This window comes from Thalassophryne amazonica, unplaced genomic scaffold, assembly GCF_902500255.1.
Source record: "Thalassophryne amazonica unplaced genomic scaffold, fThaAma1.1, whole genome shotgun sequence".
NCBI classification, from domain to species: Eukaryota; Metazoa; Chordata; class Actinopteri; order Batrachoidiformes; family Batrachoididae; genus Thalassophryne; species Thalassophryne amazonica.
The window spans coordinates 1-20,256 of NW_022986424.1; the positions used below are offsets into that span (position 1 = coordinate 1).

Here is a 20,256-nt window from a genome sequence, read left to right on the forward strand (position 1 = left end):
GGGTTGGTCTCCATCTGTGTGTGTGTTTAGAGTCAGTCTGCATCTCTGTGTGTGTGTGTGTCTGTTTAGGGTTAGTCTCCATCTGTGTGTGTTTAGAGTCAGTCTGCATCTGTGTGCGTGTGTGTGTGTGTGTGTCTGTCTGTTTAGGGTTAGTCTCCAAGTGTGTGTCTGTTTAGGGTTAGTATGCATCTGTGTGTGTTTTGAGGGTTAGTCTGCATCTGTGTGTGTGTCTGTTTAGGGTTAGTCTCCATCTGAGTGTGTTTAGAGTTAGTCTACATCTGTGTGTGTGTGTGTGTGTGTGTGTGTGTGTGTGTGTGTGTGTGTGTGTGTGTGTGTCTGTTTAGGGTTAGTCTCCATCTGTGTGTCTGTGTGAGTGTGTCTGTTTAGGGTTAGTCTCCATCTGTGTTTGTGTTTAGAGTCAGACTGCATCTCTGTGTGTGTCTGTTTAGGGTTAGTCTACATCTGTGTGTGTGTGTGTGTTGATGGTTAGTCTGCACCTGTGTGTGAGTGTGTCTGTTTAGGGTTTGTCTCCATCTGTGTCTGTGTTGAGGGTTAGTCTGTATCTGTGTGTGAGTGTGTCTGTTTAGAGTTAGTCTCCATCTGTATGTGTGTTGGGGGTTAGTCTGCATCTTTGTGTGTGTTGGGGGTTAGTCTGCATCTGTGTGTGAGTGTGTCTGTTTAGGGTTAGTCTCCATCTGTGTGTGTGTTTAGAGTCAGTCTGCATCTGTGTGTGTGTGTGTGTGTGTGTGTGTTGAGGGTTAGTCTGCATCTGTGTGTGTGTGTGTCTGTTTAGGGTTAGTCTCCATCTGTGTGTGTTTAAAGTCAGTCTGCATCTGTGTGTGTGTGTGTGTGTGTCTGTTTAGGGTTAGGCTCCATCTGTGTGTCTGTTTAGGGTTAGTCTGCATCTGTGTGTGTGTGTGTGTGTCTGTTTAGGGTTTGTCTCCATCTGTGTCTGTGTTGAGGGTTAGTCGGTATCTGTGTGTGAGTGTGTCTGTTTAGAGTTAGTCTCCATCTGTATGTGTGTTGGGGGTTAGTCTGCATCTTTGTGTGTGTTGGGGGTTAGTCTGCATCTGTGTGTGAGTGTGTCTGTTTAGGGTTAGTCTCCATCTGTGTGTGTTTTGAGGGTTAGTCTCCATCTGTGTGTGTTTTGAGGGGTAGTCTCCATCTGTGTGTGTGTTTAGAGTCAGTCTGCATCTCTGTGTGTGAGTGTGTCTGTTTAGAGTCAGTCTGCATCTCTGTGTGTGTGTCTGTTTAGGGTTAGTCTACACCTGTGTGTGTGTGTGTTGGGGGTTAGTCTCCATCTGTGTGTGAGTGTGTCTGTTTAGGGTTAGTCTCCATCTGTGTGTGTTTTGAGGGTTAGTCTCCATCTGTGTGTGTTTTGAGGGGTAGTCTCCATCTGTGTGTGTGTTTAGAGTCAGTCTGCATCTCTGTGTGTGAGTGTGTCTGTTTAGGGTTAGTCTGCATCTGTGTGAGTGTGTCTGCACATATGTTCCTGTTTGTGCACACACACACACACACACACACACACACACACACACACACACACACACACACACACACACACACACACACACACACACACACACTGTGGGCTTTTGAATATTTTCATGGTATCTGTGACAAACCCAAACTCCAGAAGCTGTTCATTTGTGTATGATGTGTGTAACGTTTATTTGTTTTGTTTCTGTGTGTCATGAAGCATCTGTGTGCGGTTCAACATCTTTCTGTCTGTTGTGCACGTGCAGGGTTTGGATTTGTTTGCCTGAACAGGCACCATGTGCAGTGTGACAAGAACACGTGTGACTGCAAACGCTCTTTTATTTAAACATCTCCCGCTCTCAGAGTGTCACAAAGAAACGACAAACGAAAACATGACAGGTGATGTCTTTACAATACATGAAACCAACAACCATCCACGGCTTCCTCACACAATCGTAATGCTGATGTTGGTTTTAATGAGGTGCTGAGTGCCGCCTGCAGACCTTTAGACCAGGAACCAGAGAGCAGACGACCTCAGTTCATCTCACATCATCATTTTCTCTTTTAACTCATTTAATTCAAATTCAAAGGTGCCAACACAAGTGCTCTGAATGTACAACGTTCACACACACACACACACACACACACACACACACACACACACACACACACACACACACACACACACACACACACACACACACACACACACACACACACACACACACACACAGCTGGACATAAAATATGAAAATATGCAGTTTTATCAAACATGGTCCCAGTGAGTCCGTGCTGTTTTCTTTTTTATGCAGTTATTTCTTCCTCTTGGTGTGTCCACAAGAAGAGAAACAGAGACCCACCAGCTTCATGACCGAGACCCTGACAGGGATCCAGACCTGACTGAGGACGCTGATGACAGAGTTTAGGGCTTCATCTCAGAATGGTCTGGCAGGAAGTTTGTCAGAGACAGAATCCTGGGGTCCCATCTGGGGGTCCCCTGTGAGGGACCCCGGGGTCTCAGCGGTACTCGCAGGCAGACACACTGCTGGTGTTCTCAGTCCAGGGCTGCAGGTTCTGCAGGGCGAACAGAGAACTGTTCTGTAGGCACAGCGGGTCCGGGGTCACCGGCTGGTTGATGGTTTTCTGGAAGGCCTCCTGCTGCAGCTGCATGAGGATGCGGTTCGCCTGCTGCCGCTCCGCCTCCCGTTCCTCCGCAGTCTGCCGCCTGCAGCAGGCAAACACACGTTCAGCCCAAGGGCACTAAGTCAGCGTGCTTGAACCACACAAATAACATTGCTGAGATTCTGATCTGCAGTGGGGTCGGATTCACGGGTCCTGATGACACACACTGAAATAATCAATCAGCGCTCTGAAAGAGAACAGTTATCATCAGACCAACTCAAGTTCAGCCAAGTGGTTTAGTTCAAAAAATCAATCAATCAATCAATGTCCTTTATTAAAACCAGGTGAAAACCTCTTTGAGATTATAACCTCTTTTTTCAGAGTGAGCTGGACGAGGCGGCGGCACAGAACAGATCACAGCAAACACACAGGACACAAATAAAATCGAGTCTCAGCATCACACACTGAAGACAAACAAGATCCAGTCGACGTCATCGCTTCGTCTTTTATAATCATCTTAAATTCCCCCAGAAATTCAAGATGTCTCTCCTCCTCTTCTCTCCTCCTCTTCTCTCCTCTCCTCCTCTCCTCTCTCCTCTCCTCTCCTCTCCTCTCCTCTCCCCCTCTCCTCTCCTTTCCTCTCCTCTCCTCTCCTCTCCCCCTCTCCTCTCTCCTCTCCTCTCCTCTTCTCTCCCCCTCTCCTCTCCTCTCCTCTCCTCTCTCCTCCTCTCCTCTCCTCTCCTCTTCTCTCCTCTCCTCTCCCCCTCTCCCCTCCTCTTCTCCTCCCCTGCTCTCCTCTCCTCTCTTGTCCTCTCCTGTCCACTCCTCTCCTCTTTCCTTTCCTCTTCTCCTCTCCCCCTCTCCTCTCCTTTCCTCTCCTCTCCCCTCTCCTCTCCTCTCCTCTCCCCCTCTCTCCTCTCCTCTCCTCTTCTCTCCCCCTCTCCTCTCTCCTCTCCTCTCCTCTTCTCTCCCCCTCTCCTCTCTCCTCTAATCTCCTCTCCTCTCCTCTCTCCTGTCCTCTCCTCTCCCCCTGTCCTGTCCTCTCCTCTCCCCCTCTCCTCTCCTCTCCCCCTCTCTTCTCTCCTCTCCTCTCCTGTCCTCTCCTCTCCTCTCCTCCTCTCCTCTCCTCCTCTCCTCTCCTGTCCTCTCTCCTGTCCTCTCTCCTGTCCTCTCTCCTCTCCTCTCCTCTCTCCTGTCCTCTCTCCTCTCCTCTCCTCTCCTCTCCTCTCTCCTGTCCTCTCTCCTCTCCTCTCCTCTCTCCTGTCCTCTCCTCTCCTCTCTCCTGTCCTCTCTCCTCTCCTCTCCTCTCCTCTCTCCTGTCCTCTCTCCTCTCCTCTCCTCTCTCCTGTCCTCTCTCCTCTCCTCTCCTCTCCTCTCCTCTCCTCCTCTCCTCTCCTGTCCTCTCTCCTGTCCTCTCTCCTGTCCTCTCTCCTCTCCTCTCCTCTCTCCTGTCCTCTCTCCTCTCCTCTCCTCTCCTCTCCTCTCCTCTCTCCTGTCCTCTCTCCTCTCCTCTCCTCTCTCCTGTCCTCTCCTCTCCTCTCTCCTGTCCTCTCTCCTCTCCTCTCCTCTCCTCTCCTCTCTCCTGTCCTCTCTCCTCTCCTCTCCTCTCTCCTGTCCTCTCTCCTCTCCTCTCCTCTCTCCTGTCCTCTCCTCTCCTCTCTCCTGTCCTCTCTCCTCTCCTCTCCTCTCCTCTCTCCTGTCCTCTCTCCTCTCCTCTCCTCTCTCCTGTCCTCTCCTCTCCTCTCTCCTGTCCTCTCTCCTCTCCTCTCCTCTCCTCTCCTCTCTCCTCTCCTCTCCTGTCCTCTCTTTGGGAGCCTCGCAGGTTCTTTTCTTGATGTCTGAACAGTGTTACAGTAACGTGTGGCCCTGATAAGGAGCGTAGAGGTTCTGCTACCGCCTGCATGTCTTATTTTGGGTCACTTACTGTGTTTTGTCAACAGAAACTGAAACACAATCTGCTGTGAGCCGAAAATGTTCAGTGAAAACATGAACACCCCCCCAAAAAGTCCGTGTGTGGACCTAGTCTCAATGGGTTACGAAAAGTCCATCAATCTATGGCTTTGTGACGGTGATACAAATTCATTTTGTGATGGGGAGCACAAAATGTGGAGTTAAAGGGGGTGTGTGTGTGTGTGGGGGGGGGGGGGGGGGTTTAACGTTTGGGGCAGCAAAGTCTCATGTTTTCTTTTTCGTGCTCCTGTGATGAAATGAGTCAAATTGTCATGACAGTGTTTTTTTTTTTTTTTAACTCACTATGACTAACCCAACTCCTACCCCCCACCCTAACCATAACCATATCCTAATCCTACTCCTACCCCTAACCATAACCATATCCTAATCCTACTCCTACCCCCCACCCTAACCATAACCATATCCTAATCCTACTCCTACCCCCCACCCTAACCATAACCATAACCTAATCCTACTCCTACCCCCCACCCTAACCATAACCATATCCTAATCCTACTCCTACCCCCCACCCTAACCATAACCATAACGTAATCCTACTCCTACCCCCCACCTAACCATAACCATAACGTAATCCTACTCCTACCCCCCCACCCTAACCATAACCATAACCTAATCCTACTCCTACCCCCCACCCTAACCATAACCATAACGTAATCCTACTCCTACCCCCCCACCCTAACCATAACCATAACCTAATCCTACTCCTACCCCCCACCCTAACCATAACCATATCCTAATCCTACTCCTACCCCCCACCCTAACCATAACCATAACCTAATCCTACTCCTACCCCCCACCCCTAACCATAACCATATCCTAATCCTACTCCTACCCCCCACCCTAACCATAACCATATCCTAATCCTACTCCTACCCCCCCACCCTAACCATAACCATATCCTAATCCTACTCCTACCCCCACCCTAACCATAACCATAACGTAATCCTACTCCTACCCCCCCACCCTAACCATAACCATATCCTAATCCTACTCCTACCCCCCACCCTAACCATAACCATATCCTAATCCTACTCCCACCCCCCCACCCTAACCATAACCATATCCTAATCCTACTCCTACCCCCCCACCCTAACCATAACCATATCCTAATCCTACTCCCACCCCCCCACCCTAACCATAACCATATCCTAATCCTACTCCTACCCCCCACCCTAACCATAACCATATCCTAATCCTACTCCTACCCCCCACCCTAACCATAACCATATCCTAATCCTACTCCCACCCCCCCACCCTAACCATATCCTAATCCTACTCCTACCCCCCCACCCTAACCATAACCATATCCTAATCCTACTCCTACCCCCCCACCCTAACCATAACCATATCCTAATCCTACTCCCACCCCCCCACCCTAACCATAACCATATCCTAATCCTACTCCTACCCCCCCACCCTAACCATAACCATATCCTAATCCTACTCCCACCCCCCCACCCTAACCATAACCATATCCTAATCCTACTCCTACCCCCCACCCTAAACATAACCACCCCGACCCCCCGCTTCACTTTTATTTTCGTGCAGTCATCACGGAATGAATTAGAATGAATTCGTTCTGCCGTGACGAAAATGAGGCGCTTTTTGTCACAATATGACGAGCCAATAGATGAATGTATATTTCGTGCTGCTGAGTCACGACTTTCCGTGAGACCAGGATGTTTGGGGAGGGTGCACACGTATGCTGTGGTTATGGTTAGAGTTAGGAGAAGGGGAAGATTACAAATAGCAAAATAATAAAAAAAACACGTCATGAAAAGAGACCAGGCTGGAAGAAAAGGTACAAATAGAGTGAGCAGGAAAAAAACCTTCAAGGTGTCTGTTTTCCACAAAATAATAAATAAATTAATTAATAAATAATTCTCTAACAATATCGATCTGGATTTTCACAAAAGTATTGCAACAAATCTCTTCATTGTGATTTAAATTACATAAGTACGGGGTCGGTTAGAAAAGTAACGGACCTTTTTATTTTTTGCAAAAACCATATGGATTTGAATCACGTGCGCTTACATCAGCCAAGCTTGAACCTTCGTGCGCATGCATGAGTTTTTCACACCTGTCGGTTGCGTCATTCGCCTGTGAGCACGCCTTGTGGGAGGAGTGGTCCAGCCTCCTCGTCGGATTTTCATTGTCAGGAAACTGGCTGATCGACTGCCGCTTTACTGCATCAAACTTTTTTCAGAAACTGTGAGAGACAGCCAGGTGGAAACCATTTGGAAAATTCAGATGGCTTTCGGTGAAGATCTTATGGGGATCACATAGATTAAGGAGCATTACAACCGGATTAAAGACGGCCCACAGCGGCGGATGGTGCGCCGCACACCGAGCGGCGATCGACAGGCTGAAACGACCAGATCATTTCCAAAGTGAACGCTGTGTTGATCCGGGATGTCGTGTGACTACCAGAGAAATGGCAAGACAGCTGGACATAGCACTTTTTCGGCACATTCCACTGTTACAGGAGTTTTTGTCATGGAGAGAGGAGTGGAGAAATTCACCACGGAGCCGCTCATGGTGCGGGACGAAAGCACCTCTGTGTTGGTCTCACAGGACAAGCCCTAACATGCCCAGCTCTTGCACCATTCGGAAGATTCAGATGGCTTTCGGTGGCTTTTCAGTCGTGTGACTATCCGAGAAATTGTGGACGAGCTGGACATGCCACAACATGTCCTGTGAGGCTTCATCACGGCGTTGCTTTTTGTTCTGCGCTCCCTGCGCCTCTGTCCCGCGAATTCCTCCGCAAGTCTTTTCATGCCGAAAAAGTGCTGATGTCAAACTCTTCTGCCATTTCTCTGGTAGTCAGACGACGTCCCGGATCAACAAAGCGTTTACTTTGGAAATGAACGGCACATTCCACTGTTACAGGAGTTCTTTGTCATGAAAAGACGTGCAGAGGAATTTGCACATCGGGACGGAGCAGCTCATGGCGCAGAACAAAAATCAACGCCATGATGAAGCCTCATAGGACATGTTGTGGCATGTCCAGCTCGTCCACAATTTCTCGGATAGTCACACGACTGAAAAGCCACCGAAAGCCGTCTGAATCTTCTGAATGGTTCAAGAGCTGGGCATGTCAGGGCTTGTCCTGTGAGACCAACACGGAGGTGCTTTTGTCCCGCGCCATGAGTGGCTCCGTGGCAAATTCCTCTGCTCCTCTTTCCATGACAAAAACTCCTGTAACAGTGGAATGTGCCGCAAAAGTGCTATGTCCAGCTGGCTTGCCATTTCTCTGGTAGTCAGACAACGACCTTGATCAACAAAGCGTTCACTTTGGAAATGATCTGGTCGTTTCATCCTGTCGATCGCCGCTCGGAGCGCGGCGCACCATCCGCCGCTGTGGGCCGTCTTTAATCCGGGTGTAATGCTCCTTAATCTGTGTGATCCCCATAAGATCTTCACCGAAAGCCATCTGAATTTTCCAAATGGTTTCCACCTGGCTGTCTCTCACAGTTTCTGAAAAAAGTTTGATGCAGTAAAGCGGCAGTCGATCAGCCAATTTCCTGATAATGAAAATCCGACGAGGAGGCTGGACCACTCCTCCCACAAGGCGTGCTCACAGGCGAATGACGCAACGCACAGGCGTGAAAAAACTCACGCATGCGCACGAAGGTTCAAGCTTGGCTGATGCAAGCGCACGTGATTCAAATCCATATAGTTTTTGCAAAAAATAAAAAGGTAAGATTCTTTTCTAACAGACCTCGTATATAAAAGGGGTGGTGGCCAAGTGGTTAGTGCACTTGGTTTAGGTTTGGAAGGTTCCCGGTTCGAATCCCAGGCCCTGCCACATTTCTCCATGTAATGTAGAGTTGCGTCAGAAAGGGCATCCGGTGTAAAACTTGTGCCAATTCAACATGCAGATCGACCTTGGATTTGCTGTGGCGACCCCGAGCGCAAACAAGGGAGCAGCCGAAGGGTCTTACTAAGTGTATAAAACAGAATATATTGAATACTGGAATATTATTTTCCAGCCAGCTGGCTTCACGTGAGCCATAGAAACAAACAAAACAAAAACATATTCAGTTGTCAGGATTTCCCCCATATCCTGGTATTAACCGTCTTTTAACCAGTGTCATGTGTTAGTTTCTCCACCAGATGGCGCCCTCAGTTATTTTTCACACCTGGATCAGACGAGTGATTTATTATTGACAGACCATTTAAACCCTGACTTTCTGTTCAGTAGTTGCCAGATACTTGTGAGCATTGCCAGACTTTGCCAGACTCTTGCAGACCTTCCAGGTTCTTCCAGAGCCACGATCCATGATCCAGACTGTTACCAAGAGGACCAAGCCTGATTGCCTCTCTGTGATCTTCTGGCCTCTACTGGTGGTTGGCTCTCACTGCGGTATTGTATCACTTCCTGTTCCGGAGCACAGCGGTGTTTTTCTGTATCTGTTAGCTGTTTAATCTGCGCAGTTAGATTGATCTAGTTATCTAGATTACGATTTGTTTCCCAGTGTAATCTCCACGTGCCTTAACTAAAGCACTGCTGAATCACCTCTAAATTATTTACACATTATTCACTTTGCGTGTTTTTAGGAATCCGCTAGCTTAGCGCAGCTACTAGCTCTTAGCTGATTTAGCATGGCGGCTTCTCCTGTCTCTCCCGCACTTTTCTGCTCTGGGTGTGAAATGTTTAGTTATTCCTCGGCCTCCTTTAGCAGTAACGGTACTTGTAATAAGTGTAGCTTATTCATAGCTTTGGAGGCCAGGCTGGGCGAATTGGAGACTCGGCTCCGCACCGTGGAAAATTCTACAGCTAGCCAGGCCCCTGTAGTCGGTGCGGACCAAGGTAGCTTAGCCGCCGTTAGTTCCCCTCTGGCAGATCCCGAGCAGCCGGGAAAGCAGGCCGATTGGGTGAGTGTGAGGAGGAAGCGTAACCCTAAACAAAAGCCCCGTGTACACCGCCAACCCGTTCACATCTCTAACCATTTTTCCCCACTCGGCGACACACCCGCCGAGGAACAAACTCTGGTTATTGGCGACTCTGTTTTGAGAAATGTGAAGTTAGCGACACCAGCAACCATAGTCAATTGTCTTCCGGGGGCCAGAGCAGGCGACATTGAAGGAAATTTGAAACTGCTGGCTAAGGCTAAGCGTAAATTTGGTAAGATTGTAATTCACGTCGGCAGTAATGACACCCGGTTACGCCAATCGGAGGTCACTAAAATTAATATTGAATCGGTGTGTAACTTTGCAAAAACAATGTCGGACTCTGTAGTTTTCTCTGGGCCCCTCCCCAATCGGACCGGGAGTGACATGTTTAGCCGCATGTTCTCCTTGAATTGCTGGCTGTCTGAGTGGTGTCCAAAAAATGAGGTGGGCTTCATAGATAATTGGCAAAGCTTCTGGGGGAAAACCTGGTCTTGTTAGGAGAGACGGCATCCATCCCACTTTGGATGGAGCAGCTCTCATTTCTAGAAATCTGGCCAATTTTCTTAAATCCTCCAAATCGTGACTATCCAGGGTTGGGACCAGGAAGCAGAGTTGTAGTCTTACACACCTCTCTGCAGCTTCTCTCCCCCTGCCATCCCCTCATTACCCCATCCCCGTAGAGACGGTGCCTGCTCCCAGACCACCAATAACCAGCAAAAATCTATTTAAGCATAAAAATTCAAAAAGAAAAAATAATATAGCACCTTCAACTGCACCACAGACTAAAACAGTTAAATGTGGTCTATTAAACATTAGGTCTCTCTCTTCTAAGTCCCTGTTGGTAAATGATATAATAATTGATCAACATATTGATTTATTCTGCCTAACAGAAACCTGGTTACAGCAGGATGAATATGATAGTTTAAATGAGTCAACACCCCCGAGTCACACTAACTGTCAGAATGCTCGTAGCACGGGCCGGGGCGGAGGATTAGCAGCAATCTTCCATTCCAGCTTATTAATTAATCAAAAACCCAGACAGAGCTTTAATTCATTTGAAAGCTTGACTCTTAGTCTTGTCCATCCAAATTGGAAGTCCCAAAAACCAGTTTTATTTGTTGTTATTTATCGTCCACAGTGATGCCGGTAACGCGTTGTTACTCTAATCTGACCACTTTTTTTTAGTAACGAGTAATCTAACGCGTTAACCTTTCCAAATCAGTAATCAGATTAAAGTTACTTCTCCATGTCACTGTGCGTTACTATTATTTTTCATTGTGGATCGATAACAGCATTAAACTTGGTCTGTGGGCAGGAGGTCGGGGTTCGACTGAACTGCCCACTTTAAGTGAGCTGTGAGCTTTTCATCCACGGTTTTTTGCAGCTGCTCGACTCGTCCTCACCTCTTAAAGGGCGGTGATCAGCACACCTGCACTGAGCTTTACAAAGACATTTTTATACTTTTTTTCCTCCTTTATTTAGAATTGTGAGCTGAGCCGCTCTGTATCTGGTCGTTAAAAACAGCTGATCCTCCGCGACGCGTCAACAACTAACACTATTTTCCACTCAAATGCACCTAAACTTTCTTTCTGAGGACCACATGATGTGAAAACGCAATAAAACTTTCTTACCTGTAAATCTGGTCCTGTTTTCTGCATAAATAAATGTTATCCATTCTTTGTGCTCAAACGCCAAAGCAGGGGTGAATCCAGATGGAATGGGGGCGTGGGGGAGGGATGTGCCCCCCCACAACACCCCTAGATTAAAGGTGCAATTTTGAAGCCGTTTTTTACTACAACTAATATTGCTTAAAATAATAATAATTTCGACAAGTAAAATGTTTAGAGAGAATTTAAATGTTAGAAAAATGTTAGAATTTAATAGTTACATTTATAAACAATGTAGGTTCGAAATTGCAAGTTTTACTGTTACAGTGCTGTCAACAGTTAAATATGAGGTCAAGCAAGAGGTCTTTATTTTACTTTTTATAAAACAAGTATTTATTTTCATTGAAGTCAAGAAAGGGTGACTATAAAGTAAGTTTTGGCAAAACAGGTATCATTGTCATGTTGAGGTGGCAGAGGGTTGTTGTCGGCAGCTGGGGAAAGTAACTAAAAAAGTAACTAGTAATCTAACTTAGTTACTTATACAATTGAGTAATCAGTAAAGTAACTAAGTTACTTTTTCAAGGAGTAATCAGTAATCAGTAATTGGATTACTTTTTCAAAGTAACTGTGGCAACACTGATCGTCCACCTGGTCGTTACTGTGAGTTTCTCTGTGAATTTTCAGACCTTTTGTCTGACTTAGTGCTTAGCTCAGATAAGATAATTATAGTGGGCGATTTTAACATCCACACAGATGCTGAGAATGACAGCCTCAACACTGCATTTAATCTATTATTAGACTCAATTGGCTTTGCTCAAAAAGTAAATGAGTCCACCCACCACTTTAATCATATCTTAGATCTTGTTCTGACTTATGGTATGGAAATTGAAGACTTAACAGTATTCCCTGAAAACTCCCTTCTGTCTGATCATTTCTTAATAACATTTACATTTACTCTGATGGACTACCCAGCAGTGGGGAATAAGTTTCATTACACTAGAAGTCTTTCAGAAAGCGCTGTAACTAGGTTTGAGGATATGATTCCTTCTTTATGTTCTCTAATGCCATATACCAACACAGTGCAGAGTAGCTACCTAAACTCTGTAAGTGAGATAGAGTATCTCGTCAATAGTTTTACATCCTCATTGAAGACAACTTTGGATGCTGTAGCTCCTCTGAAAAAGAGAGCTTTAAATCAGAAGTGCCTGACTCCGTGGTATAACTCACAAACTCGCAGCTTAAAGCAGATAACCCGTAAGTTGGAGAGGAAATGGCGTCTCACTAATTTAGAAGATCTTCACTTAGCCTGGAAAAAGAGTCTGTTGCTCTATAAAAAAGCCCTCCGTAAAGCTAGGACATCTTACTACTCATCACTAATTGAAGAAAATAAGAACAACCCCAGGTTTCTTTTCAGCACTGTAGCCAGGCTGACAAAGAGTCAGAGCTCTATTGAGCTGAGTATTCCTTTAACTTTAACTAGAAATTACTTCATGACTTTCTTTGCTAATAACATTTTAACTATTAGAGAAAGAATTACTCATAACATCCCAAAGACGTATCGTTATCTTTGGCTGCTTTCAGTGATGCCGGTATTTGGTTAGACTCTTTCTCTCCGATTGTTCTGTCTGAGTTATTTTCATTAGTTACTTCATCCAAACCATCAACATGTCTATTAGACCCCATTCCTACCAGGCTGCTCAAGGAAGCCCTACCATTATTTAATGCTTCGATCTTAAATATGATCAATCTATCTTTATTAGTTGGCTATGTACCACAGGCTTTTAAGGTGGCAGTAATTAAACCATTACTTAAAAAGCCATCACTTGACCCAGCTATCTTAGCTAATTATAGGCCAATCTCCAACCTTCCTTTTCTCTCAAAAATTCTTGAAAGGGTAGTTGTAAAACAGCTAACTGATCATCTGCAGAGGAATGGTCTATTTGAAGAGTTTCAGTCAGGTTTTAGAATTCATCATAGTACAGAAACAGCATTAGTGAAGGTTACAAATGATCTTCTTATGGCCTCGGACAGTGGACTCATCTCTGTGCTTGTTCTGTTAGACCTCAGTGCTGCTTTTGATACTGTTGACCATAAAATTTTATTACAGAGATTAGAGCATGCCATAGGTATTAAAGGCACTGCGCTGCGGTGGTTTGAATCATATTTGTCTAATAGATTACAATTTGTTCATGTAAATGGGGAATCTTCTTCACAGACTAAAGTTAATTATGGAGTTCCACAAGGTTCTGTGCTAGGACCAATTTTATTCACTTTATACATGCTTCCCTTAGGCAGTATTATTAGACGGTATTGCTTAAATTTTCATTGTTACGCAGATGATACCCAGCTTTATCTATCCATGAAGCCAGAGGACACACACCAATTAGCTAAACTGCAGGATTGTCTTACAGACATAAGGACATGGATGACCTCTAATTTCCTGCTTTTAAACTCAGATAAAACTGAAGTTATTGTACTTGGCCCCACAAATCTTAGAAACATGGTGTCTAACCAGATCCTTACTCTGGATGGCATTACCCTGACCTCTAGTAATACTGTGAGAAATCTTGGAGTCATTTTTGATCAGGATATGTCATTCAAAGCGCATATTAAACAAATATGTAGGACTGCTTTTTTGCATTTACGCAATATCTCTAAAATCAGAAAGGTCTTGTCTCAGAGTGATGCTGAACAACTAATTCATGCATTTATTTCCTCTAGGCTGGACTATTGTAATTCATTATTATCAGGTTGTCCTAAAAGTTCCCTAAAAAGCCTTCAGTTAATTCAAAATGCTGCAGCTAGAGTACTGACGGGGACTAGAAGGAGAGAGCATATCTCACCCATATTGGCCTCTCTTCATTGGCTTCCTGTTAATTCTAGAATAGAATTTAAAATTCTTCTTCTTACTTATAAGGTTTTGAATAATCAGGTCCCATCTTATCTTAGGGACCTCATAGTACCATATCACCCCAATAGAGCGCTTCGCTCTCAGACTGCAGGCTTACTTGTAGTTCCTAGGGTTTGTAAGAGTAGAATGGGAGGCAGAGCCTTCAGCTTTCAGGCTCCTCTCCTGTGGAACCAGCTCCCAATTCAGATCAGGGAGACAGACACCCTCTCTACTTTTAAGATTAGGCTTAAAACTTTCCTTTTTGCTAAAGCTTATAGTTAGGGCTGGATCAGGTGACCCTGAACCATCCCTTAGTTATGCTGCTATAGACGTAGACTGCTGGGGGGTTCCCATGATGCACTGTTTCTTTCTCTTTTTGCTCTGTATGCACCACTCTGCATTTAATCATTAGTGATTGATCTCTGCTCCCCTCCACAGCATGTCTTTTTCCTGGTTCTCTCCCTCAGCCCCAACCAGTCCCAGCAGAAGACTGCCCCTCCCTGAGCCTGGTTCTGCTGGAGGTTTCTTCCTGTTAAAAGGGAGTTTTTCCTTCCCACTGTAGCCAAGTGCTTGCTCACAGGGGGTCGTTTTAACCGTTGTGGTTTTACATAATTATTGTATGGCCTTGCCTTACAATATAAAGCGCCTTGGGGCAACTGTTTGTTGTGATTTGGCGCTATATAAAAAAAAATTTGATTGAATTGAATTGATTGATTGATCTTGACCGTGTCTTCCTGCTGTGTGCTTAAGATGCCAGATCTTCCTGCAGCTAAACTTCGGGTAACCTGACCTCCCCTCTAATTCGCGTATTAGAGCAAATGGTCTTTCCTGGTGTTCCAGTCGATTCCCGCTCGGCTCCCATGCTGCCCTGGCTCCTGGTTCCTGGCTACCTGCACAACTACATCACTTTGGAACTCAGCTCTCTGTTCAGAGCGCGACTCTGCTACGCACCCGTTAAGTTCCTCCTCCCGTTCTCACGCGTTCCTGTCTGTAGTGTGAAGGCTGGCTAGACTGGGTGATTTGGTCAGGATTCGACGTGGCTAAACATTTCCTATGGCCCCTCGACCGCAGTCCGAATGGTCCGACTTGTGTACAGACTTGCAGTACGAATGTTGCAACCTCAGTGGAATGGGAGTACGACTGCATCATGACCGCCATTCAACTGGGTTTCCAGCACAACGCGACTGTGGTGTGCTGTGGCCGAATGGATGTACCAACTGCTGAGAAACTGCTGTACGAGGCGTTCGAGTGCAATTCAAATTTGACCTTTTCATCCGAATCCTGCTTCATGTGCCATTCTGCCTCATTCGTGCTCAGTGTGAAGGGGCCTTTATACTCACTCTCTTACAGCCACTGAAGCATGTAACGCTTCTGGAGTCTTCATAGTGTCTTGGTGGCTTCCCTTATGTTGTCATGGGGCAGGATTAGTCCCGTTTTGATGACAGAGGTCTGTTTGTTGTTTGATGCAGCTGATGAGGGGATGAGTACTTATGGCATCAGTGATTTTGTATTTTACATTTCTGACATTTCTGACCCCTGACATCGGGGTGAATGTGAGGCATTATTGTAAAGCGTTTGATGCAGATGAAAAAGTGCGATATAAATGCAGTCCATTTGCCATTTATTGACCATTTCTAATTTAGGAGTTTGCTCTCATTTTAAGATCACTTTTCTTGTTTTGTGTAAAGGAGTCTGATTTATGCATTTATTTTTTTCACTCAACACTGCAGCCATAAGGAGGACATGATTTTTCCTGCTACTGTGCACAGACATTTTGTGATCATGTCCTGATAATACTGGAAAAAAGAAACATAAAACAGTAAATATCACCTCCACTTGGTGCGCCTATTTTGGAACCAGGTTTTCACTTGAGCATCAGTCATTTTCAGGGCTTTGGCGAGGGCGGCGCGCTCAGTGGACGCCAGGTACTTCTGCCGGTGGAATCGTTTCTCCAGCTCGCAGATTTGCAGCCGAGTGAAGGACGTGCGAGGCTTCTTCTTCTTGGGCGGCGTGCGGCTCTGGTAGGGATGACCTACACGGCGGGTTACAGTGACGGGTGAGAGAGACACTGGATAGGACAAGACAGAGCAGAGCAGGGAGCAGCACAAGACAGGACAGGTCAAAGCAAGGCACAGGTCAGAGGTCACAGAGAGCGTCAAAGCTGCCACCGGCCCAAAATACCTCAGGCTGCCTTTAAAACATAGATCATGATGCGTCTTAGAGCTTTGATGACAATGTAGTGTTTTTTTGTTTAAATTCACAAAGTCCATCAACAGACGCTTGAATTTGAATTGTGAAGACAATCTTTTCCCCTTTTTTTTCCACTAAAAAGACAACTAAAGTTCAGAAACTCATTTTAAAATAAATTGTTAAATAATGAAAGAAACACAAACTGATTCAATGCAACCAGCATAAAGAGCAAAAGACTAAAATAAATCATATACATTTTTAAAGTAAAAAGTGGTCAGACATTTTATTTAATAATCACTGATCGATATTTCTGGTATTTTTAATGAAATAAAATCAGGCCTGTGGAAGCAGAAGAGCAGGATGAAGAAACAGCATAAAGAGAGCAAAACGACAGTGGAGCTCAAAACACTAAAAGAGCAAAAAGCCTCGTGTGTCAAAACACAGAGAACCAAAGTTACATCCCAACGGAAGAGTCAGACCAGGCTGCCGGAGTCAGAGCCAACAACAACAACAACAACAACAACAAATTCAGTAACAATAACAGCAACATTAACAACAAAATCAATAACAGCAACAACAAAATCAATAACAAATTAAATAACAATGACAAAAACGCATATAAACAACAACAAAATCAACAACAACAGCAACAACAACAACAAAATCAGTAACAATAACAGCAACAACAACAACAACAAAATCAATAACAATGACAAAAACACATATAAACAAGAATAACAGCAACAACAACAAAATCAATAACAATAACAAAAACACATATAAACAACAACAAAATCAATAACAATAACAGCGACATCAACAACAAAATCAATAACAGCAACAACAAAATCAATAACAAATTAAATAACAATGACAAAAATGCATATAAACAACAACAAAATCAACAACAATAACAGCAACAACAAAAACAAAATCAGTAACAATAACAGCAACAACAACAAAATCAATAACAATGACAAAAACACATATAAACAACAAGAATAACAGCAACAACAACAAAATCAATAACAATGACAAAAACACATATAAACAACAAGAATAACAGCAACAACAACAACAAAATCAGTAACAATAACAGCAACATCAACAACAAAATCAATAACAGCAACAACAAAATCAATAACAAATTAAATAACAATGACAAAAACACATATAAACAACAACAAACTCAACAACAATAACAACAACAAAATCAGTAACAATAACAGCAACATCAACAACAAAATCAATAACAGCAACAACAAAATCAATAACAAATTAAATAACAATGACAAAAACACATATAAACAACAAGAATAACAGCAACAACAACAACAAAATCAGTAACAATAACAGCAACATCAACAACAAAATCAATAACAGCAACAACAAAATCAATAACAAATTAAATAACAATGACAAAAATGCATATAAACAACAACAAAATCAACAACAATAACAGCAACAACAAAAACAAAATCAGTAACAATAACAGCAACAACAACAAAATCAATAACAATGACAAAAACACATATAAACAACAAGAATAACAGCAACAACAACAAAATCAATAACAATGACAAAAACACATATAAACAACAAGAATAACAGCAACAACAACAACAAAATCAGTAACAATAACAGCAACATCAACAACAAAATCAATAACAGCAACAACAAAATCAATAACAAATTAAATAACAATGACAAAAACACATATAAACAACAACAAACTCAACAACAATAACAACAACAAAATCAGTAACAATAACAGCAACATCAACAGCAAAATCAATAACAGCAACAACAAAATCAATAACAAATTAAATAACAATGACAAAAACACATATAAACAACAAGAATAACAGCAACAACAACAACAAAATCAGTAACAATAACAGCAACATCAACAACAAAATCAATAACAGCAACAACAAAATCAATAACAAATTAAATAACAATGACAAAAACACATATAAACAACAACAACAAAATCAATAACAATAACAGCGACATCAACAACAGCAAAATCAATAACAGCAACAACAAAATCAATAACAAATTAAATAACAATGACAAAAACACATATAAACAACAAAATCAACAACAATAACAGCAACAACAACAACAAAATCAGTAACAATAACAGCAACAACAACAAAATCAATAACAATGAAAAAACATATAAACAACAACAACAACAATAAAATCAGTAACAATAACAGCAACATCAACAACAACAAAATCAATAACAATGACAGCAACAACAACAACAACAAAATCAGTAACAATAACAGCAACATTAACAACAACAAAATCAATAACAATGACAAAAACACATATAAACAACAACAACAAAATCAATAACAATAACAGCGACATCAACAACAACAAAATCAATAACAGCAACAACAAAATCAATAACAAATTAAATAACAATGACAAAAACACATATAAACAACAACAAATCAACAACAATAACAGCAACAACAACAAAATCAGTAACAATAACAGCAACAACAACAAAATCAATAACAATGACAAAAACACATATAAACAACAAGAATAACAGCAACAACAACAACAAAATCAGTAACAATAACAGCAACATCAACAACAACAAAATCAATAACAATGACAGCAACAACAACAAAATAATCAGTAACAATAACAGCAACAACAACAACAAAATCAATAACAAATTATATAACAATGACAAAAAAACATATAAACAACACAATCTATAACAGCAACAACAACAAAATCTACAACAATAACAGCAACATCAACAACAACAAAATCAGTAACAATAACAGCGACATCAACAACAAAATCAATAACAGCAACAACAACAAAATCAATAACAGCAACAACAACAAAATCAATAACAAATTAAATAACAATGACAAAAACACATATAAACAACAGTAACAGCAACATCAACAACAACAAAATCAGTAAGAATAACAGCGACATCAACAACAACAAAATCAATAACAGCAACAACAACAAAATCAATAACAAATTAAATAACAATGACAAAAACATATAAACAACAATAACAGCAACATCAACAACAACAAAATCAGTAACAATAACAGCAACATCAACAACAACAAAATCAATAACAATGACACCAACACATATAAACAACAACAACAACAATAAAATCAGTAACAATAACAGCAACATTAACAACAACAAAATCAATAACAATGACAAAAACACATATAAACAACAACAACAAAATCAATAATAATAACAGCGACATCAACAACAACAAAATCAATAACAGCAACAACAAAATCAATAACAAATTAAATAACGACAAAAACACATATAACCAACAACAAAATCAATAACAATAACAGTGACATCAACAACAACAAAATCAATAACAGCAACAACACAATCAATAACAAATTAAATAACAATGACAAAAACACATATAAACAACAACAACAAATCAACAACAATAACAGCAACAACAACAACAAAATCACTAACAATAACAGCAACAACAACAAAATCAATAACAATGACAAAAACACATATAAACAACAAGAATAACAGCAACAACTACAACAACAAAATCAGTAACAATAACAGCAACATCAACAACAAAATCAATAACAATGACAGCAACAACAACAACAAAATCAGTAACAATAACAGCAACAACAACAAAATCAATAACAAATTAAATAACAATGACAAAAATGCATATAAACAACAAAAACAGCAACATCAACAACAAAATCAACAGCAATAACAGCAACATCAACAACAAAATCAACAACAATCACAGCAACAACAAAATCAGTAACAATAACAGCAACATCAGCAACAACAAAATCAATAACAATAACAGCAACAACAAAATCAGTAACAATAACAGCAATATCAACAACAAAATCAATAACAAATTATATAACAAAAAAACATATAAACAACAAAATCTATAACAGCAACAACAACAAAATCTACAACAATAACAGCAACATCAACAACAACAAAATCAGTAACAATAACAGCGACATCAACAACAAAATCAATAACAGCAACAACAACAAAATCAATAACAGCAACAACAACAACAAA

The 20,256-nt window shown here is 42.3% G+C and overlaps 1 protein-coding gene across 1 annotated transcript in view; it reads right to left on the bottom strand.

The window, feature by feature from the left end:
• Positions 1-2,496: 2,496 nt before the first annotated feature.
• The window catches only part of tlx1 (T cell leukemia homeobox 1), a 30,648-nt gene continuing 12,888 nt past the window's right edge, over positions 2,497-20,256 (bottom strand). Inside the window, exons 2-3 of the mRNA XM_034165688.1 lie at positions 15,796-16,033; positions 2,497-2,704 (exon numbers count right to left, since the gene is read on the bottom strand). Of these exons, the coding sequence (XP_034021579.1) occupies positions 2,497-2,704; positions 15,796-16,033 (446 nt within the window). The remainder of the gene's footprint in view (positions 2,705-15,795; positions 16,034-20,256) is intronic.